Here is a 23,735-nt window from a genome sequence, read left to right as displayed (position 1 = left end):
TTACGGAGAAGAAGTTGAGAGAGAACTCAGTAGCAATGGCCTTGGCAAGCAAGGTTTTGCCGGTACCAGGGGGGGCCGTAGAAGAGAATGCCGCTGCGCTTCTTCATACCCTTTGCGAAGAGCTCCGGACGCTCAAGCGGTAGCTGGATAGTCTCAATCAGAGCATCCTTGACATTATTCAATCCACCGACATCATCCCAGCCAACATTGGGAATCTTGGGAGCACCGATCGAGTCGGCGAAGTTCTTGCGGGCTGCCTCGACAGCAGTATCAAAGTCCGCCTTCGTCACACCGCGAGCATTATCGCCTCCGGCGAGCAGAACATCCCGGAGAAACACCTGTGAGTCTGGTACTTGTTTGCTGGCATCCTCGGCAAGCTTCTCAAGACGGGCCGTCCTAGCGGCAGCGGCACGCTCCACGACATCAACTAGGTCGCCGGCAACCAGCGCAGCAGTCTTCAGCGCCACCGTTCCTAGCTCAACATCGGCAGCAAGCTTGATACCACGTTCCGTGACCGCATTCTGTAGAATACCTTCACGCTCCTTTTCTTCGGGAGCTCCCATTTCAAACTCATGGGTGAACATGCTTCGGATGCCTTCAGGGATCTCTTCAACGTCGCTTGTCGTAGCAATGATGACTCTAGCTTCGTTGACAATCTCTGTCATGGCCGTGACCATCCGGTCAGCGGTCAATACCTCAATATGCCGAATAAGCAGGGCGGTACAGTTTGCGCCGCAGTGGAACGCCCTTTCAGCACGAGCTTTTAGGTAGGCCTCGGTCTTGACATCGCCGCCATTAGCGCCACCCTCGGTAAGGATATCATAAGCGTCAATGGGGAAAGTGTGCAGACCGATATCCGCACAGGCTCGAGTTGCGACAGTCGCCTTGCCAATGTGTCGCTGTTGTGACTTGATGAGAATGACCACAGGCTTCATCCCCAACTGAATTGCACGAGGGCTTGTCGCTGCAGCCATCAAATCCCGAATTCGTTGTTGCAGGGGTGCAACGAATGGCTGAGGTGACTCCGCAAAGATCCCATGCGGCGCTGGTCCATTGCTGATAGCTTTAGGAATGGTCTTAACACCCAGCCAGTACTCCCAACCATTACCCAGAATACCGGGGACCCTGGAGATATCGCTACCAGCCTGAACCATACGAGTACTTGTCGGGTCGATAACTGCGACACCACCCCATTGATCCTCGCCAGTCTCCTCCATTTCTTCAACGGCAATGGGAGTCACTTGTCCGACACGGAACCAAGCGACACCAACCTTACGAGCAACAGTGTTATCAGTGCCGGAACATTGCCCCAATCTGATAGTAATTTCGTCTTCCTGGTTTGCGTTGTTCCCGCCAGCAGTACCGGAGAACACTGCCCTGCCAAGCCCTTCATCAACACTGATGCCGACAAGGTCGCCACTCTTCAGTATACGGCGGCGAGACTCGAAGTATTGTTTGAGTCCAGCGAAAAGAGCCGGTTGGAGAACCCGGTCCATGGATAGCGGTGTCGAGACCTTCATAAGGTTTACCTCCTTGGCCAGAGGAGGATTCTTGGCCGAACTGTTCTTCATATGGTGCAACAAGCCTGATTTCGAGGCGCTACTGGCCGACGTAAATGTCATGGGGGAGATTCGAAGGTACTTAGGATTGTCGATGTTGCTCAACAGCAGAGGCGGCACAAAAACAGAAGGCGTCAAACGTGTCTGTGGACGTTGTGAGAAGCTTGATCTGCGGTCGCCTGAATGGTTAATAGCATATCGAGGCTTTGGGGATGGAAGGCCTGGCAAGCCGAACACTTTAGCTGGCCGCCAGTCGCCAGCATCCTCCGGAGAATCACGGAAGCTACCAAACTTGAGCGACGCAAACATGTTCAGCTGGGGCTCCTCGGTCGCTTCAATTCTGACCCAGTCACCGGAGAAGCAGCCGATCTTTGCGAGAGTGCTTATATCGACAAAGATAAAGGCATCGACGTCCTCGTCATCACGAGGTCGAGGGTGAAGCACCTCGTTAGGGACTTGTTGCAAAAGGCCTTCGACTTTGAAAGTCTTGCCGCCGCTTCGGCCTGGGCGCATAGTCGCCGAAGTAAAATTCGAAGCGACAGAACCAGGGGTATGTACGCCATCGACTCGACGGCCACCTGCGCGAGGGGTAGCTGACGTTATAGATGACATAACGCCAGAGGGGGCTTGAGGAAGTTCGGGGGCTGAAAGGGAGATCATATCTTCAAGGGAATCGTCTGAATCACTAGCGGAACCAGCGGAGACATCTGTTTCAGAGTCTTCTGCCGCAGATGGATTTTCCATCTCGGTCCCGCTCTCGCCGGGCTTCTCTTCCGCGGCGGAGTAGAACTGTTCATTGGAAGTATCATCGGCTTCATCTTCTGCAACTTGTTTGAGAAGTGCATGTCGCGGAGGAAGCGATTGAGGTGCGCGGTGACCTTGTGAACGAGCTTGTACAAGAACGACTTTTGTTGCCGGCATCAAAAGACCTTGCGAAACGGGTTCACAGAATGAGATCCTCGCCGGCGGAGCTGGCGCATAGGTGATAGGATGAGGTGGAAGGGGAAGTGGGAGTACATCTCCCATGTGAACGATGCGCTGACTAGCCAAAGCTTCACGTACAGCTGCCGTCAATCGCACTTCAGCATCCGCCACTGCCTTCTTTGAATATCGTCTCGAGTCTGCACCTTTTCCGGCTTTAGGCCAGGCTCCGTTCGCGCCATGTGCGTTAGACGTGAAACCACCTCCAAATTTACTTTGTACATCATCATGATTACGAAGAAGATCCCGCTCCACTGTGACGAAGATGGTATCCAGATGCAGTGGAGCAACATCCAAGATCTGAATATCCACAGAGCGGTGTGTTTGCAAAGAATTCCGCGATGAGTCAATTTTTCCTAGCGCTTGGAGGAACGGCTGGAGAGAGTCGGCTGAATCGGGGAATAGAACAGTCGAATGCGCTATCTGAGTATGGGACGTCTGCACTCGGACCGGGAGAATAGTCCATGCTTGGTCCTCCACAGATGACGATGTCGGAGTTTGTGGGGAAATCGCAACATAGAGAATGCCATCGCCGGTCGCAACACCTACACCACAAAACCCAATTCAGTCAGCTAAATCCGATCGAAATAGGTAATTGTTTATTGCTTGGTCAAATCTACCTTGGAGGATTGGTTCCGCGAACAGGTCGTTGGCCAAGTCTTCGGAAAGCACACCGACGTTGCCACGAAGCTGAGGATCTAGAGCAATGCGAGCGGCGACCGGGACCTTATTGCGCATGCGCTTCTTCCCGGTCCTTTTGCGACGTTGTCTGAGCTGTTGGGAGCTCTGCCCGTAGTGATCGAGGTCCATTGCGCGAGGGACTCAATTGCCGTCGGAGAAGATGGAAAGGAGGAATGTCGGGAAAAGGGAAAGTTATGGTGTACAGGATCTAGATCTCTAGATAGCCCGATCACATTCAGGCAGCTTCAAAAACCAGCTTCGTCGGACAAAGAGGAGAAGATGAGCGGCGGTTGGAGAATCCGGGGGAAGTCAACACGCGGGCATTTCGGCACCGCCCGACATTCTGCCACTTCCGAAGCCGAGGTCCAAATGGCTGTGACGGTGTCAATCAGGTAAAGCACCGTTGAGACGGACGCACTTTCTAGCAGATAGGGATTAGAAGCTTCATACAAGGTCAGACATTACATTGCATTTGATTCAAGGGCTGCAAGGATGGGTTGACTCAATGCTCGCCGTCGTCCACGCCGCAACACCATTGGCCGCTATCGGGGTTGCTCTGTGATCCGGGCCTTCCCATGTAACTTGATCCGCAATTTGCCATAAACTTCACCTACTCACATCCTTCTTGTGAAATAGTTCAATTTGAGTAAGGCTCTAGTTTCAATATTGATGTATTTTGGATCCATATATATATTATATATTTCCTTAGGATCTCCCCCATGAGAGGCTTAGTGCTTGTAAGTCGCTTTTACAAGTTCATAACACTAGGTGTGTCTGAAGGCCTCATAGCCTTACTAAAATTCAGGTAGGAAATATCGGTGCATGAGACTTTTTCGCACAAGAAACGAACAGCTGGTACTTGAAAACTTAGAGGTCTGGACTACATCGCGGATACAGCTTGACTTGTACCCATTGCTTCGCTCCTCGGTATGTGCAATTGTAATCCATGGACTCGGCTGGGCTCCTGATTGCAGACTCAATTAGCGAGATCACTATAGATTCAGTTCCCAGGTACATACATCGTAACTGTTTTTTCTCCTTTCACAGTGCCGAGTTTGGCGGCTTGTCGACTGCCCCACTGAATAAGGCTGACCCTTTCATAGCGGGACTGGAAAATCTGCTATAGTTACATAGGTGTTAGCAAATAAATCAGCACGATAAATTTGGGCGATGGGATAGTGAGTTACCTTGAATACATTGTCCAGCTGCACAAGAGACGGTGCCTGGTGAACATCCTCAAAGAAAGCACCCAAAGCCTCTGCGTCCTCGATAGACTGGCTTGCACCTTGTCCTTGGGTAGGCAGCATGGGATGGGCGGCATCTCCAATAAGAATGACACGGCCCTGATACCAAGTCACTAAGGGATCCTGTGTGTCGTCAGACTTGTACCAAGCAAAATTATGGGTCAATTGTGCTCACCATGTCACGTAATTGCCATAGTCCAATATCCGCTGAGTGCCTTCAAATGGAACCAGTATTCTGGCCTCTAAGTCAGATGAGCTGTCTTACTTGAAAATGTTGGTGATCCAGCTAGGAAACTCTGCAAATATCTCAATCATCTTTTCCAAACTTCCTTCCGAGACCCACGATTTTCCAGAATTTGGGTCCTCGTTCATCCTCTCTGTAATTCTTGTCAGCAGATTGTCAAGACGGGCAGGTAAGTATACTCTACCGTCTGGTACCAACGCCGTAACGCCGTACACATCACCTTGCCTACCTGGGCCCATGACAAGCCGGCACCCGGCAGTTGTGTGCTACAATCATTGAAGTGAATGGCTCGCGGGGTTTGATTCTGCAATAGAATTGGGGTTCCTTTTCTTCGAGCACTTCCGTCGGTATCTAGATTGCTGTTGATCAGCCTTTTTGCATCTTCAAATGGGTGTGCAAGTGCTAACCATTAGGTGGTAAGCTGTATTGGGCTATCAGTAAGATTCTTAATGAAAGGGGCGTGTGAGAGTATACCAGAGGTTCCTGTCGGCATAACTGCAGGTTCACCGCTGAGCACATATTTTCGCAACACGCTATGTCTATTGTCGCCACCTTGTTTAGCCTTGGATTAACTCAAATATTTGTGAAGAAGTTCTCACATTCCGTCTGCGCCAATTATTACATCGGCCGTCAATACTTCACTACTCTCGAGAGTCACATTTCCCTCGACCGGGTCGCAAATGACTACTCTTTGATGCCACCCGAATGGTTGCCGGGTCTCCTCTTCTAGTAGGACTAGTCGCAGCCGACTTCAAAGCTATGTGTAAGTCATTTCGGTGCCAAAGGATGCGGTCACCGCCATATTCAGTCTTTGTTAAGAGTGGGACTTCTTTGACGAGCGCTCCGTCCACATCATAAATACGAGAAGCCCTAGTCGATTAAGCCACGCGCTTCTTCCATCTCTTTGTCGAACTTCCACGTCTTGCGCATGATCAGGGAAGCATTTGGCTGTAGGGAAATCAATGCACCGATTTCGCGGTTCAATCGCGACTGCTCCAGGACTGTGATTCTCCGGTTGGAGGCGCGCAGCGCGATTGCGGCCGTGAGACCAGCAATACCGCCACCAACGATGATCAGCCAAACCGTCCACATCCTGCCCACAAACAAACCCCCCCGGCTATGAACCTTCATTCTCAGATTCAAGTCAATTAAATTCCACGAAATCGTTGATATTAGCCAATAAACGTATCTGCATGTAAAGTTCACTCCCGCTTCAGGACCCGCTGGCTACCGATTCGCTTGAGTACCCACCACGCCCACTTCCCGAGTGGGCATGCTCTTGCAAGTCAACAACGTCCGAGTCACTGATGGAGATACAGATGATTTTCTAAAAGATGGTTCTTCGTTTCAAATACTTTCTTTCCAATTCTACGGACGTGGTAGCTGTTTGCACGATCATCACGGTCACTTATACTTGGGGCTCTCGGGCTTCACAACCAGCAGTAGCTCAAAATACACCTCATGTTTACACCGGACAAGGAATCTTCAGGCTTTTGAGTCTGTTTTTGGGGTTTGGCAAAGTCGAGTCCCTGGAGATGAAGACCGGGAGGTCGTCCTCAGAGTGTCCACAATGACATCCTCCACGAAATCGACACATCCTTTCACTACATTCGGCAGCAATAGGATAAGATTCGATCTCTGTTCAGTGCCTGCACAATTTGAAAAAGCTTACCATATGACGCGGGTCAATTCTCAGGGGTCAGCTATGGGGCGAGAATGAAAATATCTTCTCAGCGAGGCCACAAAGTGGAGAGTGGTCAGATATCCTTATACCCAAATTTTTGCCCAGTCATCATCATGTTCACATAGGGCAATCTCCAGCGTCAGATATACGGAATTTGGATACGTAAAAGCATAGTCCAGTCTCCAGGACTGGCCAATGATGCATTGTTGGCCGACCCTGCTTCACCTGCATGTACCGCATTAATTCACCGCTCAACGGAGCTGATCCTACCCTGGTAGACATCCCAAATATCATGACAGTGCGTTTGCAATCCATTGATTCCCAACTTAAGCCTAGATTCACTCGTGAGGCTTGCTAGATCACTTAGGCCCACAATATGTCTGATTCTATCTCAACTCCGTTTCCTATCGACAACATTCCCTTTGGGGTGATTTCGACGGCCGACAACCCCGCCCCAAGATGTGCAACAGCACTTGATCACGATGTCATTGATCTGAGCGCTTTGGAATGCGATGGGTTGTTTGGATCTATCCAAGGCTTTGGCGAGAAGTCAATTTTCTCCAAGGTAATCACCAATTACCCCCCGAGAAGGCTACTGATTTCGACCATCCTTCCGATCCTTCTTTGAAAGTCCAGTTACAGCTTGACTGACTCAAACATCACAGCCTTACTTGAACGATTTTGCATCTCTTCCCATTGAAAGCCGTCGACAAGCACGTCAAATCCTGCGTGACAGCTTGCCTCGTCTCCGAGAAGATAAAGCCAGGGCGAATCAATACTTCATTCCGCTGGGTCTTGTTCAAAATCACTACCCGATGCAGACGTCCAACTTCTCTGACTTCTACTGCTCGCTAGAGCACGCCCAGAATGTGCCATCGCCCAATCTCTTTTGTCACCATATCAAACAAGGCCAACTGAGCTGACCGTTTACAAAGTGCTCTGCAATCTTCGGTCTTTCCGAGTCACCCAACTGGCGCGTCATTCCGACCGTCTACAATGGCCGCACATCTAGCCTAAACGTAGGCCCTGCTTTGACTCGTCCGCACGGTGTTTTCAAAGATGAAGCTGGGAAATATGCGTTCATGCCAACCAGAAAGCTGGACATGGAACTTGAAATGGGCGTTTTCATTTCCAAACCTCTGAATACTGGCCAGATTCTCAATATTAAGGACGTCAAAGATCATATCTTTGGGTTCGTGATTCTGAATGATTGGTCCGCTCGAGATATTCAAGCGTTTGAGATGGCTCCTCTCGGTCCGTTTCACAGTAAGGGATTTGGGACTTCCATCTCACCGTGGATCGTCACTATGGACGCACTTGACTCGGTGCGGAGTGCTGTTAAGGTTCAACAAGAGCCCGCGCCAATGCCTCATCTTACTTGGCAAGGAGATAGTGGAGGTGCTACCTTCAATGTTAGTCTCTCCGCTCGGGTGATAAGTGAGTCAATTCATCGTACATGCCGGTGAAGGTCTGAACTAAGAGAAACTAGGAAATGGGAAATCCTATGATCTTACGGACACGAACCTTAATGAGCTATATTGGACCCCGTATCAACAGCTGACACACCTAGCAAGTGCCGGTGAGGGTTTAAAGACAGGTGATATATTTGGAACGGGAACTATTTCTAGTGCTGTATGTCAGCCATTGATCTATTGTTTCTCTCACTCTTGTGAAGATTCTTGCTGACATGTTTTGACGACTTTAGCGCACAGATGAGAACGGAGAAAAAAGGGGCCTAGCGTGCCTTCTGGAGCGCTCGCTCCCGCATACCACTATATCGACTTTGAAACAAGATGGGATCGAGTGGTTCGAGGATGGCGATGAGGTTATCATGGAAGGCTGGTGCGTGAGTGGGCCAACCGGGTCCAAGTTTGGATTTGGGCAATGTCGGGCGACCATCGCTCCAGCCGTCAATCTGGGTATCTAAGTATGATCTAGCAATGGTCAATAAGAGCTTTTGATGACTCTGTTCAGTACAGACCATTAAGGGTCTGAGCGTAATTTGATCACCAACCGCTCAGCACATGCCCGGGAGTGTCACGTGATAGAAATACGCCTAAGCAGCTCACAGTAGGCGATGATCACAAATGAACGATGCCTGGTACACTAAGGTCAATGAAAATGGTGGTATTGAATATTCAAGGAGCTTCGATCGCGTTACCACGGCCCTAGTACCATCCAAGGAAAAGGCCACGTCGGCCCCCGGATACGGTATCTAGGCAGATTCATTACTGGCATGCAATCGTGATGGCGGCTGACGATAACAAATGGCCCGGGGTATCGAGGATCTAGATCGAGATTATGAGAATCCCGAAAGGCGTCTCATAGAATTTAATGCATTTGCCTCTTCTTCACTTCCCTAACCCAGGCGCTAAGCCTACTAAGGTTCAGGCCTTGACCCTGTGCGGTCTCCACTTGGGCTTGCGAGATGGGGCCGAAGGTGGCGAAGCAGTGGTGAAATGCCACAGTGACACCTGGCGGCAGAAACGCGCCAGCCTCGGCGGCCAAGATTCAGGCAGACATGGGCGTGCGAGGCTGATTAGAGAAAAGCGCGCATTGCATTATTTTTTTTTTCTGGGCCGAACCACCCGGGAGGCTCAATTCACGTGTGGAAATGGGCCCACATCTGAATCCAGAACCGCCCCGAAATGTGGATCGGACTTGAGGTTCCCCCCGGATGTCCTCTGACCCCGTTTAAGGCTGAAAGTTGAAAATTCTGGAAACATCGTGGAGAGTGTTGAGGCAATCATAACACATTGTAGACGGTAGAAGACGGGTGACGGGGCTATGGTGATGTCAACTTGCAGTAAAGGAGCTGACGACGCAGGCAGTCATGTTTATGGTGAGAACAAGACGACCCCTGGTCGACAGAGAACTTAGTTCAGCTTTGAGGCTCTCGTTTACGGATTCCCACGGAGCGATCAGAAACTCCGCGGGCCCCGATTGCTTCCATTTTAAGAGTCCGGTAATTACCGTAATTTGGGATTACCCTCACGAAGGGGGGTTCCGGGCGGTTACCGCACTGCCGTCATCCGAGCCAATCACACTGCGTCTAAGGCAGGTGAAGTTACCTAAAGGAACAAGGTACGAAATACGTGAAACGAAAAACGAAAAGGTCAAAAACGGCCAACGACTCAGCCATCGCGGCTGATACCTATTTGGGCGTAGCGTCATTCGTCTATCAGGCAGACACCAACGCGACGTCGCCGTCATCTTTCTCCCTTTACCGGTGATATCTGTTCGATTTGCGATTTTGGGATCTTCCAGCTTCTCCATATCATATTCCGTTGTCCGCTGTATGCCAGATTTCGCCCGTCCTTTCGCCCGTGAATTGCTGCTTGCCATTTGACCCCTCTTTCACCGTACATATCGGGGCTTAAGATAATCCTATCGCGCAACATCGTCACTAGTCGTGTACCCTCTCGCAAATTGCCTTCACTATCCCACCTTCGCTCCTCGAGCCTCTTCGAGTGCGACATCGATTGGTCTGGGCGCTACCACTTTGCGAAACTTGCGCAAACTCTGCTGCTATCCTGATCCGTCGGGATACCTCTCTTCCCAGGGCCCTTTTGTTCCTGCTGCTGCAGAGCTCTATCAAGGCCTTGGTAGACTTTGGAAGAACGTGGGCGATCTTGGTTTTTTAAAGGATCGCCGACGTATCCTCTCTGACCCGTCCGTACGTCATTCCTCGAATCATCTAGACGAGTGCTGGTGAGTCACGGTGATTGAGCCAATCATCCATGACAGCCTGTTCATTCCAGACCGAGAGTGCCCGAGCTAATATTGTGCTTATGTAGAGCTCGTCCAATATGACCGCTTCTCAGCTTGAGCCGGTCCGGGTTCACCCCCGTCGTCGTCCTGTCTTAAACTCGACTCTTCCCACATTGGACACCGAAGATGTTTCGTCTAAGATGTGTTTGAAGAAGGGAGAAACTTTCAACACTCCTACTTCTCCCCCTTCTGCTGAGCGTGACCCTATTCTGAACATCCGTTCCCTGCCTCGTCGCTCGCCTACCTCGCTTGACGGTATCGCAGCCAGCGAGCAGCGCATGGCCTCTATCTTGGAACGTCTGACTTTGGAAGACGGCGCCGACGATTCAAATGCCAGCCAGGACGACTTCTCCCAGAAGAAGTCTGAACAGCCTGTGCATTCCCATGAATCTGATAGCGGTTTGGGCTCATCTGTTAGTAGTGCCGAGTCCGTTGACGGCAAAGGTGTGTTTTCCTCTGACCTATGTACGCAGCATAAAACTCACCTCCCATCAGTGACTGTGGATGCCGACGGTTCTCAATCGGCTATAACCGGTCCGATTCCCGCCGCCAAGGACTCTTCGCGGCCGCAACTTGGACTTGCGGCCTGCAAACAAATTGAGCGCTTTATTTTGGTGCCATTACTGAAGGAACCTAAGTTGAAGCCTTTCCACCCACTAGTCCAGAGTGTTCCAGCTCGGATTGTGAACAAACAAATCACATGCCTCAGGGACCTTGAAAAGACTCTTTTGTGGCTGGCGCCGGTAAGTCTCACGTTGTTTCATCTCAATGCGTTTCACACTTTTATTGTCTCTGCTTGTAAAGGGTGTTCTCACTGGAAATTCCCATATGCTTTGCCAACTTGGGACAAAAGGGTCGCCTAGTAGCCCAATGATGCAGGTCGTCATTGGTGTCAATGTTGACCCTCCCATTGTCTCGGCCTTTCTGATTTCTCCACTTCTTTTCCTTCTCCCTCTTCTTCTTCTTCTTCTCGTCACCTGTGATCTGGAACTCGAGGGCTCACAAATCTTCGGCTGGTCCAGAAGCTTTCAACCTTACGATCCGCCTATCTCAATTTCGCCGAGTTCACGATCCAGTGTCTTCATACTTCCGCTTCTCACTTGAACGACCGCGACCAGCGACTTCCCGCCGACCGCCCGTATACTAACGGCTACTTCCTTGATCTTGTATCGCAGGTTCGACGCTACGCTGCCTTGATTCGTTCCAACCGTGAGCGGGTTGAAGCAGCCCCGGCCCAGGAGTCTCCAAACTCGAAGGCTGAGAAGAAAGAGCCCGCCTTGTAAGTCAATGTCCGCTTGAGAATCCAACCCCCTGGGTGGTCAAACTAATTTAAGGCAGCGTCCCCACTGCTACTCTGGAAGGCGGAATGTCTCAAAACGGGAAGCCCGCTGAACTTGTTGTCGTCCAGGAGGACGGCAAGGCTATCTCAATGGCCACTGGTCTACCTTATGATACGACAACCCCTGCGAGTTTCAAGCGCGCCGTCAGCTTTGACGAGAAGGTTGACGAGGGCGTCCAGCGGTCCATGGCACGACGCAAAAAGAATGCTCCTCCTATGGACATTAACCAGAAGTGCAACCACTGCGACAAGGTCTTCAAGCGCCCGTGCGATTTGACGTAAGTTCTCACAATTGCTGCCTCTTCATTGATCGTGCTTGAGTGGCTAACATCCCGCAGCAAGCACGAGAAGACTCATTCGCGCCCGTGGAAGTGCAGCGAGTCTACGTGCAAGTATTTCGAAGTCGGCTGGCCGACTGAGAAGGAGCGTGATCGTCATGTTAATGATAAGCACTCGGATACCCCTAGCCTCTACAAGTGCCAATTCCAGCCCTGCACTTATGCCTCGAAGCGTGAGAGCAACTGCAAACAACACATGGAGAAGGCCCACGGATGGGTGTACGTTCGCTCCAAGAACAATGCCCGTGGCGGTAGTACTGGCAAGCGTGGCTCGTCGGTCCAGGCCACCCCTGGTACCCCAAGTGTGTCCACTCCTGCCTCTCGCTCCGCGGACTTCTCCACTCCCTTCTCGGCACCCAGCGCCTCGCCTCAAGAACCTCCATTCTTCCAGGACAACGTGCCATTCAACTTCAATGATCCTCCTGTGCCGGTTCGCAGTGACGATTTCCCTCCTCTTTTCGAAAATTCTCCTTATCACACCTCGTCGGTCGGCATGGGTAACGAGTTTACTTTCCCCACTTCGATGAACCTCGATGCTTTCCAAACTCAGTTTGAAGCGGGTGAACCGGATGGTCTCATTCCGGCCCTCGAGATGCATCGCCAGTCGATGAATTCTATGTCTATTCCCTCAGCCGAGTCAGTCCCGGACCTCTTGGGACCCTCCATGTCCTTCGACGGATCCCCCCATGGCTACCACCGATAACAGCGTCACTTTCGACCTTGACTGGAGCCGATTGGATTATAATTCCATGCAAGAGGACGTGCAGGCTCTCAACATTCAACTGCCCACCCCCAGCTCTGACCACAGCGGACTCAAGCCCTACGTTGACAATCCCATGCGCGCCACCAACTATATGGGCTACGAGGCTCCCAGCAAGGTCTCCGGACTCTCTCCCAATGCCCAGGGCAACTTAATGCTGTACTCCCCGCGATCGGGCCAGGCTGACGAACAATACGATTATCGATTCCAGTCTCCTGCTGGCAATGATTTCACCCTCTACGATCAAACGCACCGTATGAGCATGAACGCCGGCTCCCACGTCACGCCGCCGATGACCCAGCAGGCATCTCCCGGTCAATACGCCCCGCAGCCCCAACCTGCCCAGCCCATGTTTCCGCCTCTCGACCGCGATGCCGCTCTCCAAGACATAAAGTCGTGGGCTGAACAGTCTCAACATGGCAGCCATTACGACCCTTACATGGGTCCGAATGGAGAGTACGAATACATGAAATAGGCGGCTGGCCCTCCATTTCTTTCTTCGAGCGATGATTTCCCACTCAGCAAGCGATACTCCGATGCGACGTGTTTGTCTTCTTTTCTTTTTCTTTTTTCATTTGCAATATTTGCCAGTACGAAGTTTTCAAGGCATCACGCCTACGGTGGCGTGATGCTCATGGCTTGTAATTCTCAAACCGGCAATCCCGAATGGACCTGCATGCCGCTCCTCTCGCGTTATCGGGATGCGGCTAATCAAGATTCATCTATCTCTCGAGGGAGACTGTCTTAGTGTGCGAGGATTAGTCTCAATAGCCCTACGGTGCAGCTCGGGGATTTCTTAATAGCTTTTAATGACTCAAGGAACATCTGCAATACTTATGACCTGATCTGGGAACTTCGTAGTATAAAGTCTTGCTTTGCAAATTCATTTATGATTAAGTGACTTCACAGATTTCTGAATAATGAGCTCGATAAGTACCCTGCGATCTCGAGTACAGATCTACTTAAACAACTCCTGCCACTGACGCTGCCAGGGCGCCAAGTTCGCCCCGGTGATCGATAGCCTATTCAGCCCTGCTCTGAGCGCCCCACGTTACCTCCAAGCGGACACCGGGAGGCGACAGGACGCGTCAGGGCTGGGCACATCATCATAGGGCTGATACTAATGCAAGTGCGATGGATCTCCGTGCATTGATGGGCTATCAAGTAGGCAGCCAGATATGTGGTCTCACATACACCCCATCTTTCGCTGCAGCCGCTGTCAGCTCATACCGACATGCAATATTGACCCAGAACAATGAGGAAGTGAAAAAAGACAGAGAAAAAGAAAAACAATCCTCGTGAATGATCCACGCAAGGCGGAGCAAAACCCGCCTTAAACGAGCACGAAATCCCCGGGTCTGGCTTCGGGTCAGCTACTCTTAATTTCCTCTTGGGTGACGACATCAAATCGCCCCGCTTCCCCTGTGTCACCTCATCTCGTCATCTCGTCATCTCGTCCTCTTGTCCTCTTGACATCTTGACATCTTGTCACATACTCTACCGGCGCAATTCTCACAGGGATTCGTTTTTCATCGCCAAGGAACGAATTTCCTCAGGCGAGCCTTGCCCGCATTACGGGGCTGTGGTCGGCTATCGAATCTCGGCATCAGCGTGCGCCTAGGCAGACGAATTTCTCCTTCACTTCGAACTTCTTAGACCCCGAAGAGGCTGATTTCTTATCCGACGGCTTCCTAAGGACACTTTGAAGCTACATAAACTATGGAGGCCACGCGATCGCCAGAGCCCGCATTCTCCGGTGGAGCTGGACATGTGTCGGGACAAGATGCGACCCCGCCAGGACAGATCCTGACGGGCAAGCAGGAACATTGTAAGGAGGTATGACTCGTGGCAAAATGCGACAGCCTGCTAATACGAATTTTATTTAGATCTCAAGCGTGAGTTGATCGGCCGACAAGTTCGCGCTGAAATCTCCGAGCTGAACTCACCCACGGCGCTACAGCGATTCGGCGCACCATTTCGCTCCGACTTTGGTGAGGTCGCGCCCGTTGACTCGGAACTTCCTATTCTTCGCTACATCTTCGTGCATCATGTTCGCAACTTTCCCTTTCTCGACCAAGCTCAGGAGAAACAGTTCTGGCAGGACAAGCTACAAGTGGTGGGTTTGCCCCAGTCTCGTGCGAGGGAGAAAGTGATCATTGACACACCCGCTAGTTTCTCGAATCGTTCGCCAATAAGCATGTATCGTCATCGGAGGATCGGTTGGAGGAGACAAAGCGTAGGAAGCTGGCACGGAAGTGCGAGAAGCTGGTGGAGCTGATGATGGTATCCGGTGTCCCGACTGCATCGGGGTACGAGGAGCGTATCCAGTTCTCTGAAATGGAGGTCGTCGACCGTGGCGCGAATGAGAAGGGCTTGCTGGTCAATATGCCCGAGGGGAATGCTCTCAATGGCTGGGATGTCAACGTGGCCGCCGTTCGGGTTACATCCGTGAAGCGCACAGTGCGTTATCATCAGCACGCTGAGTTTATCATTCGCGTGCGAAGAGACGCCAAGGATGATATCTACGTCGGCAAACGGTATGGAGAATTCGTCAGGCTCCACCGGAGGCTGCGTACCGAGTTCCCTGGCAAACACTTGCCCCCTCTGCCTCGCAAGAACAAGTCCTCGACTTCCTCCAGCTGGTTCGGTTCTCATGACGACGATGCTTCGTCCGTCTCTTCTCTCTCGACACAAGACGCGAGTATTTCAGATGAAAGGACATCTACCACCACCGGCCTTAACTTGGCACCCGGAACTATCCATCGATCAGTGTCGAAGGCATCAATGCGTTCAGCCAGGTCACCGCGTGCGTCTGATGTTTCCAGAGAGACTGTCCTATACAGAGAGGAGCAGCGCGTTTCGCTACGCGCATTCCTTCGAACGCTCCTGCAGAATAAGAAATATGCGGAATCCAAGTCGGTGGAGGAGTTCCTAACTGCAAAGCCCATAAAGTTGAACGAGGAAGAATTGATCGATGTTGAGCGACGAAAGGGTATGGATGCAATCCGCATTGAGGAGCAGAAGCGCTTTTATGAGATTGCTAGGCAGCGCGCTGCGGAGCTGGACGTTTACATGGAGAAGTTCCGTCGAGATATCGTGGAGAGCAGTAAGTGACGCATAACATGCATATCAATCTGCGAGAGGCTAACACTCTGTCAGACGGGTTAACAAAGCTCTTTGCTGAGATCAAGGAGAAAAAGACTATTGCAGAGCTGAGCCCACAGTATCAGAAATTTGCCGAGTGGTTGCGTATCGAAGTTGCCGCCACCGTGTACCACGTATTCCTTGCCGAGGATAACTCTCCTGAGATGTTTGCGCAAGCCAAGAGAATTCATGGCCTTGTTCCTTATACCCTGATGAAGAATGTGATTCGCATTGCCAACCCTGCTGCTGTGATGACTGGTGTTCTCGATCTTTTCATGGCTCAGCCGTTCGGTTCGCGATCGCTGCTTCAGCGCATTTTCTCTTTGACTTTGAATGAGAGCATCAAGGACTTCCAGAAGTCAATTACTTCGCTGGTGGCGAAGGTCGAGGACTCGGTCCTGACCGATAAGCTGAAGAACTACGTGAACGCGGATGAAATGGTCAAGAATGAGATTCGCGAGGAAGCTGAAGCCGAGGATGTTGATATCATCGTGGCCATTCTTCGCTCTGAAAATGTCTCGCCAGAGCTTGGCCCGGAGCAAATCGGCAAAGTGTTCAATGGCTGGGTAGCATGGAACAATGCCGTGGACAATGTGGACCTGGAAATGCAACAAGGCGCCCAATGGTTCGCTCACTTGAAGCAGCTCTTGAAGCTCTACACCCGGCAGCGGGACAAGGCCATGATGCTTAGCATTGTTGAGGAGCCCACTACGCTCCAACTATTCCGCGACCTATTTACCATCTTCTACGAGCCGCTCGTCAGGGTCTACAAGTCTGCCAATGTCTACAATAGTGTCACCGACTTTGCCAAATTTGCCGACGACGCGATCGCCGTCATCGAAAGCGCCCAGCGCCAGGATGCTTCTGCAGATCCCAACCAGACTGTCCAATCCTTCATCGACTTATGCGCTCGTCACCAGGACAACTTCTACAAGTTCGTCCACGAGGTACACCTCCACGACAATGGACTATTCGGATCTCTCATGTCATGGATCGAAGAAATTCTTGACTTCCTGCGCAAGGGCCCGAGAGGAGGGAAGCTCGACATGAACGCCCTGTTCCAAGGCGCCGCAGGCGTCGGTCAAATTGACAGGGACGTCGCAGTCAGCGAAATAAATGCACTGGTCAAGTGGCACGAGGATCGTAAGCGCTGGCATCTGAATAAGACTCGCCAGAAGATGGCCGCCGAGGGCACTGGGAACGATTCGATCCCAGGCGCCACGACCTTCAAGGGTAGCGACTTTGGTCTCGACGAGGTAAGTGTTTCCTGCAATGTTGACCCAAATAACTCAAATCTAAACTCTCACCAGGCTGATCTGGAAGACCTCACAATCTCCGACGAGGCCTCCGACTCGGAAGATGAGGAATCGGCTGAAGACGAACAAGATGACCCGATTGCGTCTGAGCGTCGCCGACGCATCAAGAAGCAGGATCAACTGCGTCGCACAGCCGGCGAACCCGTTAAGCCAGATGTCGCCGAGCTCCTGAAGCTCCAGGAGCCGTTCGTCGTCATGCTTCGGCATGTGCTGGCAGACTAGACGTCTGCGTTTGAATTCACGGTGTTGCTTTCGCTCCTACACTACCGTGCATGGTCGTTTTGCTTTTTCCCTCGATACAATGATGGCCTTGCAGGCTGGGTCCTGATTATCATGATGGGTATTCTGGATGGTTTGACTAGAGATGATTTGTTGAGACGCATCATAAACTGCATCTATATCTATATTCTACATAGAAAGAATTGATCATAATTCATGTTCATTGAGCTGATCTTTGTCAGCATTTATGCGATGTGTACAATTGTAGCTCTACCATTGTTAAGAACGAGTACCGCCTGCCAGCCATGTCAGGACTGGGCCAAGTATTGTCGCAGTCTCTCCGCGACATCATGATGACCGTATTGAATTGCCGCATCCAGAGGAGTTGTATGATCAACACCATCCCCTAACGTCGGCTCTATGTCCTGAGCCTCAAGCAACGCATCAACGGCCTGCAAATTGCCAAAAATCGCAGCCTGATACAGCGGCGTATGGAAATTATCATCCTGAGCATTCACATTCGCTCGCCACGGCCCCTTTAACAGATACCTCACAATTTCATCATGATTGTTCGCCGCCGCAATGGCAAGTGGCCTTGTCCCGCGCACATTACCCAATTCGACATTGACACGCTCACATTCCAGCAGCGCAATCACCATTTCCCTCCGGCCATGCTTCGCAGCACGGAACAATGGCGTATCATGTTCCCAGCTATCACTGAGATTCGGATTAGTTTTCTCCCACTTGCACAGATACCTCACGATATCAAGATGGTTCCGCTCCGCCGCAATAGCAAAAGCGCCTCGCCCATGCCCATCGCGCTCCCCATTCGGATCAAGCTTGCTCCCGAAGTATGAAACTAAATACTCCACGATATCCAGCTGCCCCACGATCGCGGCATGAAAAAAAACATGCTGGCAATGCTCAGCTGTATTATCACCTTCTAATATACACTGAACATGCGCCGCAAGCAACAGATCCGCGTCAACATCCAGCATCGCAGCCCTAGACAACGGCGTCGCGCCCTGTCGGTTCATCACACGCGGATCAGCCCTTCCCCGCTGCAACAACATTGGAATAAATCTCGGATTATGTTCAACGGCAACCATGAGTGGCGTATCCCCCCACTTATCCTCGAGATTGACATCCAGTCGTTCATCATCTAACAACGCGCGCACGATCGCCATGTGGTTCTGCTTGATCGCCCAAGATATCGGAGGCCGTATGTACTTCCTATCCCGACTATTTGGATTGATATCTTCGATTGTGAGGAGTAGCTGAAGCGTTTCGCTACTCCCATGATACGCGGCGAGCATGAGAGGAGTACATCCTTTAATGCGAGGATCGAAATCGGTGAAAGTTTGGACGTCTGCGCCGGCAGAGATGGATTTCAGGACTGTGGTTTTTTGGTCGCGAGTGGCGGCCCAGTATAGTGCTTTTCGGTTTTGCGATGCATCTCGTGTGTAGAGGCGCGAGTTGAGGAGGGAGTAGAAGCGTGTCGAAGTGCGGGCGAGGGCGGAGAGGTCTCTGGGGCTGGGTAGGCACTCGAATATTGTGATTAGGAGCTCGGTTGGGAGGAGGAGGAGAGAGAACTAGGTTGATTGACCATGGCCGGGGGAAGTCATGGTAGCATCTTTGATTGATCGAGGTGAATGGGGTGACTTTAAGTGTATGAAATGGGCTGAGTGGGATGGGTTTCAACGTGGGGTGGACATGACGTCGGTGATCTCGGTGCGGCCTGCGCCTCATTTTTTGGTTTCACTTAATGACGCTGGTGTTTCAGACCATGTGGACTTTTGGGGCGTCTATTTGAGACATTGAAGCACGCAATCGAAGTGATTGGGAATTAGAAACAAACCATATCACTTCATCGATGGAAGCGAGAGATTTCGTTGAAAGCGGCCATAGTTGGGTAGCGATAAGATAAGCAGTTTCCATGGCGACGTCTTGTCTGGTCTGAGAACATACTGATCCTTCTCCAATCACTCTTGGATTTTACATACATTCAGGGCATGCCACCATGCTCTCTCCTAGCAAAAGAGCTCCAATGAGCCCGCGTAACGCGGTGGCCTTGAAGGGGCTCTTCCAAGATGGCATCTGGATGTGCAACTGCCGGGAACGGCTGCCCGCGGTGAAACGAGAGACGAAAAAGCCCGGGAAGAACCAAGGACGATACTGTAAGTATAGCCAGTCTGACGCATTGCTTTCTGTGGGTAATTTATGCTGATTCCAACAGTCTGGACCTGTCAGAACCCCCCAGGGAAACAGTGCGGCTTCTTCCTTTGGGCTGATGAAGCTGAAATACGTGAGAAGGAGGCCATCCTTGCTAACTCTCGCTCCGAGCTCGACAACCGTGATGCCAGCTGTTGCACTCCTTCCAAAAAAACATACCGTGCAGGCAACGGCCTTTTGACGCCTCAGACCGAGCATAGGGTGATTGGTGTCCCACCCCGCCAGTTCAAATCACCACCGCAGAGTGCAAAGGCGCGGATGATGACCGAGGATACGGATGAATTTGGCTGGCATGTTGATTCAGAGGAGAATGAAGAGTTGTCTGAGGTCTTGAACTCAACGCAGAAGATATTATCTCAACCCAACTTCAACCCCGAGACGCCGCAGAAAGCAGCCCGCACCTCGTCAACGACGTCACCAGGAAAGCGTAAGCTATTCGACTTTTCACACGACGAATCAAGCAGCACATTATCTCCACTCGCAACACCGTTCACATCACGGTCCGGTCGACATCTCCCATCCTCGGCCGAAATAAGCATGACGCCGACTCCAACTAAATACAGGGATGTGCTGAGCACAGATTCCAAGTCTGATATGTCGAATTTGGCACAGCAGGTTACTGCAGTCCTCGAAAAGCATGATGTGGTACTGCCTAATGAAGCGCGCGACGAGCTTCTGAAGCTACTCAATACTCACGACTTGAAGTTGAACGGTGCGATCAAAGGTCGGGACGCCGTGCGCACAGTACTTGAGAAGGAAAGGACTCTTCACAAGGAGGAAAACCTGCGATTGAGTCAAGAGAATGTGAGGTTGAAAGAGCAAAACATGAGTCTCGAGGCGCACAATGCGATGCACCTGTCTGTCATTGATTCCTTCAAAGAATGATCACGCTGAGACTTTTCTCTTGACACCATTTTTAATCTTCACGTTGAACACTGAACTTTGAACCCTCATCTTTGATTCTCAAGAATTCGTTGTTCTCTCACGACCTCTAATGATTTATGACTTTGGTCTCTCTTGTCAACCCTTCATGTTTTTATCGATGAGGAAAATTATCGTCAAGGCGGTATCAAGACTAGGAAAATCTGGACATTATTTGTATCAAGAATCAAAGCAGCCTAAAAGTAGCCTTCAGTAAATCCCTTTCGCCTATGTCTACGAAAGAACAAAAGTGATGAATGGTGCAATGCGGCTCATAGATCGCCAATGGCGTCACGTGGTCGATATCGATAAGAAACACAAATTATTCGCCCAATGCGCCTTTGCCCAGCTACATCCTCTCAACTTCAAGTTCAGGCCTTCGCCTTCCCTCGATGGAGTCGAACAGTGACGTGCGCCAGCAGGCTCACCGCGAAATTCCTGAAATGTTCCGTCCGCCCGTCAACCGCGCAATGCGCACACTGGACCGGTCATTCTTCCGCAAAACGGTGCCGGTCTCCGCGGCCAAAATCTTCAAGAATTCAGAAATCTCGCACGTGCGCAAGGTCCTTGGAAGTAACAAGGAGCTGCTCGTTCTACCGCGGTTGAATGTTGTGCGGGAATTACAGGATCAGGATGGTGTTAAGAAGGCACTTCTACTGCGCGAGGACATGAAGCATGATGGTGAGTCACGAGGCCTCTTGGTCTTGGTTTTCGAAGTGAGACTTTGATGCTGACTTGAATGCACAGACAAGTCGACATGGTCGCCTACTGTTACGGAGTTGGCTGAGAAGGGCACCGTGGCTATCATGCCTTACAATTTGGAACTTGACTACGACTCTTGGACATACGGTATGCGTTCGATATATGCGCGATATATATGCTATAGTGCTGATTACCTTCAAGCTGAGATCGCCGCTTCGATCTTACCGCAAAATGAGGAAATGCCCGAAGTCCCTCAAGGCTTCACGCAAGTGGGGCACGTCTGTACGTTTCTGCCCGACTGAGGGGGATATTGAATCTTTCGAACTAACTCTCTAGTGCACCTGAACCTCCGATCGCATTGGTTGCCGTACAAGCACATCATTGCTCAGATTTTAATGGACAAGAACCCCGCTATCCGTACCGTGATTAACAAGACCGAAGATGTTGGCTCACACAGCCAGTTCCGTACTTTCCCCTTCGAGCTACTGGCCGGCGACAACGACCTGAACGTCATTCAGCATGAGCAAGATTGCGAGTTCCGATTCGACTACTCGCGTGTTTACTGGAACAGTCGTCTGGAGACTGAGCACCGCCGACTTGTGGAGAAGTTCCAGCCTGGACAGATGGTCTGCGATGTCATGGCGGGTGTCGGTCCCTTTGCTGTGCCTGCAGGACGTAAGCGCATCTTCGTCTGGGGTAATGACTTGAACCCGCACGGCTATGAGGTCATGCAAGATGCTATTCAGCGTAACCGCGTTCAAGACTTTGTTACTCCGTTCAATATGGACGGTCGAGAGTTCATTCGCCATTCGGCAAAGGCCCTTTTGGAAGCTGAGCCGGTCACTGTCACTATCGAAGGTAAGAAACGCAGAGAGAAGAGGAGAAAGACTGAGGAGAAGCCGGAAGAGGAGAAGCCTTCGCCACCTCCTCAGGTGTATACTCGCCCATCTATTGTCGACCACTATGTCATGAATCTCCCCGCCACCGCCATTGAGTTCCTTGACGCATTCCAGGGTCTTTATACCGGCAAGGAGGCTCTGTTCGCCCCGCAAACCTCTCAGCTCCTGCCCATGGTCCACGTCTACTGTTTCTCGGGACACTCCGAGAACGAGGTCGATGATCACATCGACGTTTGCCAGCGGATTTCCGAGCGCATTGGCTATACCATCACCCACGAAGACCGTGTTGGGGGCAGCGGCAATGCTGCTATTGAGCTTGACATTTACAATGTCCGTCTGGTCAGTCCGAACAAGCAAATGTTCTGCGCCAGCTTCCGCCTGCCCGCGGAGGTCGCATTCCGAAAGGTTTAAAAGTTCCAAGTACATACGATGTTGCATACCAGGCGTTTGGAGAGATTGTTTGCAGATCTTAAGTGGTTTAGCTGAGCTATCACTGAGCTATAATGCAGACTCGATACCCTAACCAGACCCTCCCGGAACAGACTTCGGACTGAACTTCAGTCTTCATGTACCGTAGCCTGGTAGAACCAACCGACTTCTTTCCTAATCTAAAGGGCGGTGTACTCACCGCCATTTACTGCCGGGCGACCTGCAGACTTTCAACCCGCACAGAAGCCTCGACGACCGAACGCATCGACGCCCGCAGCCCAATCCCCCCCCAATCAACCATCGCCGAAGAGTGCACTGCGCTTTCGCACTCTCCTTCTTGTCGATCGCAAACATGAGCGTTCAACTCCCCCCGCCCACGCACCGCAAGCGTACCCTCCCCCAAGGCGAGCTCGAAGCCGCGTCTACGCTCAAGCTCGGTGCTGACCAGCACACGCACACACTGTCACTCTCCGAAGCCCGACTTGTCATTCACAAGGTGCTGGAGAACAAGCGACGCGGGGGCAACAAGTACGAGGAGCCGGAGTATGTCGAACTGCCACGCTCGGAGCCGACCGACCACTCACAAATGACAGGAACTTGACCAAGACACTCGACTATTTGGACGTGTTTGCGCGATTCAAGGACGAGGAGAACATCAAGGCGGTGGAACGTCTACTCAACTCACATACGGAGCTCGAGATGTTTGAGCGATCACAGCTGGGTAAGTACCAATGACTTGGTGCCTGGTGGCCTTGGTGCCTGATGGCCTTTATGCCTGAATCCCTAGATTTCCCTCTTTTCCCGAAAAGTCCCCTGTGGCGTCAGGGAGGGCCCCGCTCCAATCGCATGATCCATCTAACCCGGAATTAGGCAGTTTGTGCTGCGACAATGCCGAGGAGGCGAAGTCGCTGATCCCCAGTCTTCAAAACAAGATCACGGATGCCGATCTCCAAGAGCTGTTGGACGAGTTGACCAAGTTGCGGAACTTTACAGAATAAGACTATGGGGATGGGGGTCATGGAGCATGGAGTTGGGCGTTTTCTTGCTAGCATTTCCATTTTCTGGAGGAATTCCGGGGTTCAGTCGGGGGACAGAAATCAGGAGCCGCGTCGGGGTTAAGTGTTTTCGAGTAAGAAGGCACATGTGCCGGGGATGGCTTCACATTCTCCGTTCTCCACGGCGGGGCGCCGTTCGCATGTTTAACTCTCTCCTCTTGGGGAGATCTGGTTCCTTGATTGGTTCTGCCCATGATGTTATCACCGTGCTCTGATT

The 23,735-nt window shown here is 51.4% G+C and overlaps 10 protein-coding genes across 10 annotated transcripts; 6 read left to right on the top strand and 4 right to left on the bottom strand.

Annotated features, from left to right (window-relative positions):
- Positions 1 to 26: 26 nt before the first annotated feature.
- Positions 27 to 3,350, bottom strand: pex6 (AAA family ATPase peroxin 6; the record flags this gene model as incomplete). Its single annotated transcript, XM_056968740.1, has 2 exons — positions 27 to 3,085; positions 3,161 to 3,350. 2 exons carry the CDS (start codon positions 3,348 to 3,350, stop codon positions 27 to 29), a joined length of 3,249 nt encoding a protein of 1,082 aa, XP_056821536.1.
- Positions 3,351 to 4,088: 738 nt separating this feature from the next.
- N7477_007076 (uncharacterized protein) lies at positions 4,089 to 4,948 on the bottom strand (the record flags this gene model as incomplete). Its single annotated transcript, XM_056968739.1, has 6 exons — positions 4,089 to 4,185; positions 4,241 to 4,341; positions 4,409 to 4,588; positions 4,641 to 4,680; positions 4,731 to 4,842; positions 4,894 to 4,948. 6 exons carry the CDS (start codon positions 4,946 to 4,948, stop codon positions 4,089 to 4,091), a joined length of 585 nt encoding a protein of 194 aa, XP_056821535.1.
- Positions 4,949 to 5,579: 631 nt separating this feature from the next.
- On the bottom strand, positions 5,580 to 5,801 carry N7477_007075 (FAD/NAD(P)-binding domain-containing protein; the record flags this gene model as incomplete). Its single annotated transcript, XM_056968738.1, has 1 exon — positions 5,580 to 5,801. One exon carries the CDS (start codon positions 5,799 to 5,801, stop codon positions 5,580 to 5,582), a length of 222 nt encoding a protein of 73 aa, XP_056821534.1.
- Positions 5,802 to 6,769: 968 nt separating this feature from the next.
- N7477_007074 (uncharacterized protein) lies at positions 6,770 to 8,320 on the top strand (the record flags this gene model as incomplete). The annotated part of the gene is made up of 5 exons (XM_056968737.1): positions 6,770 to 6,958; positions 7,059 to 7,262; positions 7,329 to 7,830; positions 7,883 to 8,025; positions 8,099 to 8,320. The coding sequence occupies 5 exons, from the start codon at positions 6,770 to 6,772 to the stop codon at positions 8,318 to 8,320; spliced, it is 1,260 nt and encodes a 419-aa protein (XP_056821533.1).
- Positions 8,321 to 9,691: 1,371 nt separating this feature from the next.
- Positions 9,692 to 13,076, top strand: ace1 (putative C2H2 transcription factor (Ace1); the record flags this gene model as incomplete). Its single annotated transcript, XM_056968736.1, has 8 exons — positions 9,692 to 9,719; positions 9,804 to 10,069; positions 10,191 to 10,608; positions 10,660 to 10,907; positions 11,187 to 11,443; positions 11,503 to 11,781; positions 11,842 to 12,477; positions 12,548 to 13,076. The coding sequence occupies 8 exons, from the start codon at positions 9,692 to 9,694 to the stop codon at positions 13,074 to 13,076; spliced, it is 2,661 nt and encodes an 886-aa protein (XP_056821532.1).
- Positions 13,077 to 14,320: 1,244 nt separating this feature from the next.
- On the top strand, positions 14,321 to 17,283 carry N7477_007072 (PX domain-containing protein; the record flags this gene model as incomplete). Its single annotated transcript, XM_056968735.1, has 5 exons — positions 14,321 to 14,429; positions 14,488 to 14,717; positions 14,774 to 15,707; positions 15,761 to 17,001; positions 17,056 to 17,283. The coding sequence occupies 5 exons, from the start codon at positions 14,321 to 14,323 to the stop codon at positions 17,281 to 17,283; spliced, it is 2,742 nt and encodes a 913-aa protein (XP_056821531.1).
- Positions 17,284 to 17,588: 305 nt separating this feature from the next.
- On the bottom strand, positions 17,589 to 18,889 carry N7477_007071 (ankyrin repeat domain-containing protein; the record flags this gene model as incomplete). Its single annotated transcript, XM_056968734.1, has 2 exons — positions 17,589 to 18,824; positions 18,887 to 18,889. The coding sequence occupies 2 exons, from the start codon at positions 18,887 to 18,889 to the stop codon at positions 17,589 to 17,591; spliced, it is 1,239 nt and encodes a 412-aa protein (XP_056821530.1).
- Positions 18,890 to 19,300: 411 nt separating this feature from the next.
- Positions 19,301 to 20,397, top strand: N7477_007070 (uncharacterized protein; the record flags this gene model as incomplete). The annotated part of the gene is made up of 2 exons (XM_056968733.1): positions 19,301 to 19,457; positions 19,517 to 20,397. The coding sequence occupies 2 exons, from the start codon at positions 19,301 to 19,303 to the stop codon at positions 20,395 to 20,397; spliced, it is 1,038 nt and encodes a 345-aa protein (XP_056821529.1).
- Positions 20,398 to 20,825: 428 nt separating this feature from the next.
- trm5 (tRNA (guanine) methyltransferase) lies at positions 20,826 to 22,445 on the top strand (the record flags this gene model as incomplete). Its single annotated transcript, XM_056968732.1, has 4 exons — positions 20,826 to 21,114; positions 21,181 to 21,282; positions 21,337 to 21,417; positions 21,472 to 22,445. The coding sequence occupies 4 exons, from the start codon at positions 20,826 to 20,828 to the stop codon at positions 22,443 to 22,445; spliced, it is 1,446 nt and encodes a 481-aa protein (XP_056821528.1).
- A 370-nt stretch (positions 22,446 to 22,815) lies between these two features.
- Positions 22,816 to 23,461, top strand: N7477_007068 (DNA-directed RNA polymerase II subunit RPB4; the record flags this gene model as incomplete). The annotated part of the gene is made up of 3 exons (XM_056968731.1): positions 22,816 to 23,006; positions 23,057 to 23,184; positions 23,334 to 23,461. 3 exons carry the CDS (start codon positions 22,816 to 22,818, stop codon positions 23,459 to 23,461), a joined length of 447 nt encoding a protein of 148 aa, XP_056821527.1.
- Positions 23,462 to 23,735: the final 274 nt, after the last annotated feature.

The sequence above is a fragment of the Penicillium maclennaniae genome (assembly GCF_028827695.1).
Source record: "Penicillium maclennaniae strain IBT 15551 chromosome Unknown utg000006l:1.0-2513246.0:1.0-2515036.0, whole genome shotgun sequence".
Classification (NCBI taxonomy): domain Eukaryota; kingdom Fungi; phylum Ascomycota; class Eurotiomycetes; order Eurotiales; family Aspergillaceae; genus Penicillium; species Penicillium maclennaniae.
This window is presented reverse-complemented; position numbering and strand designations above follow the sequence as displayed.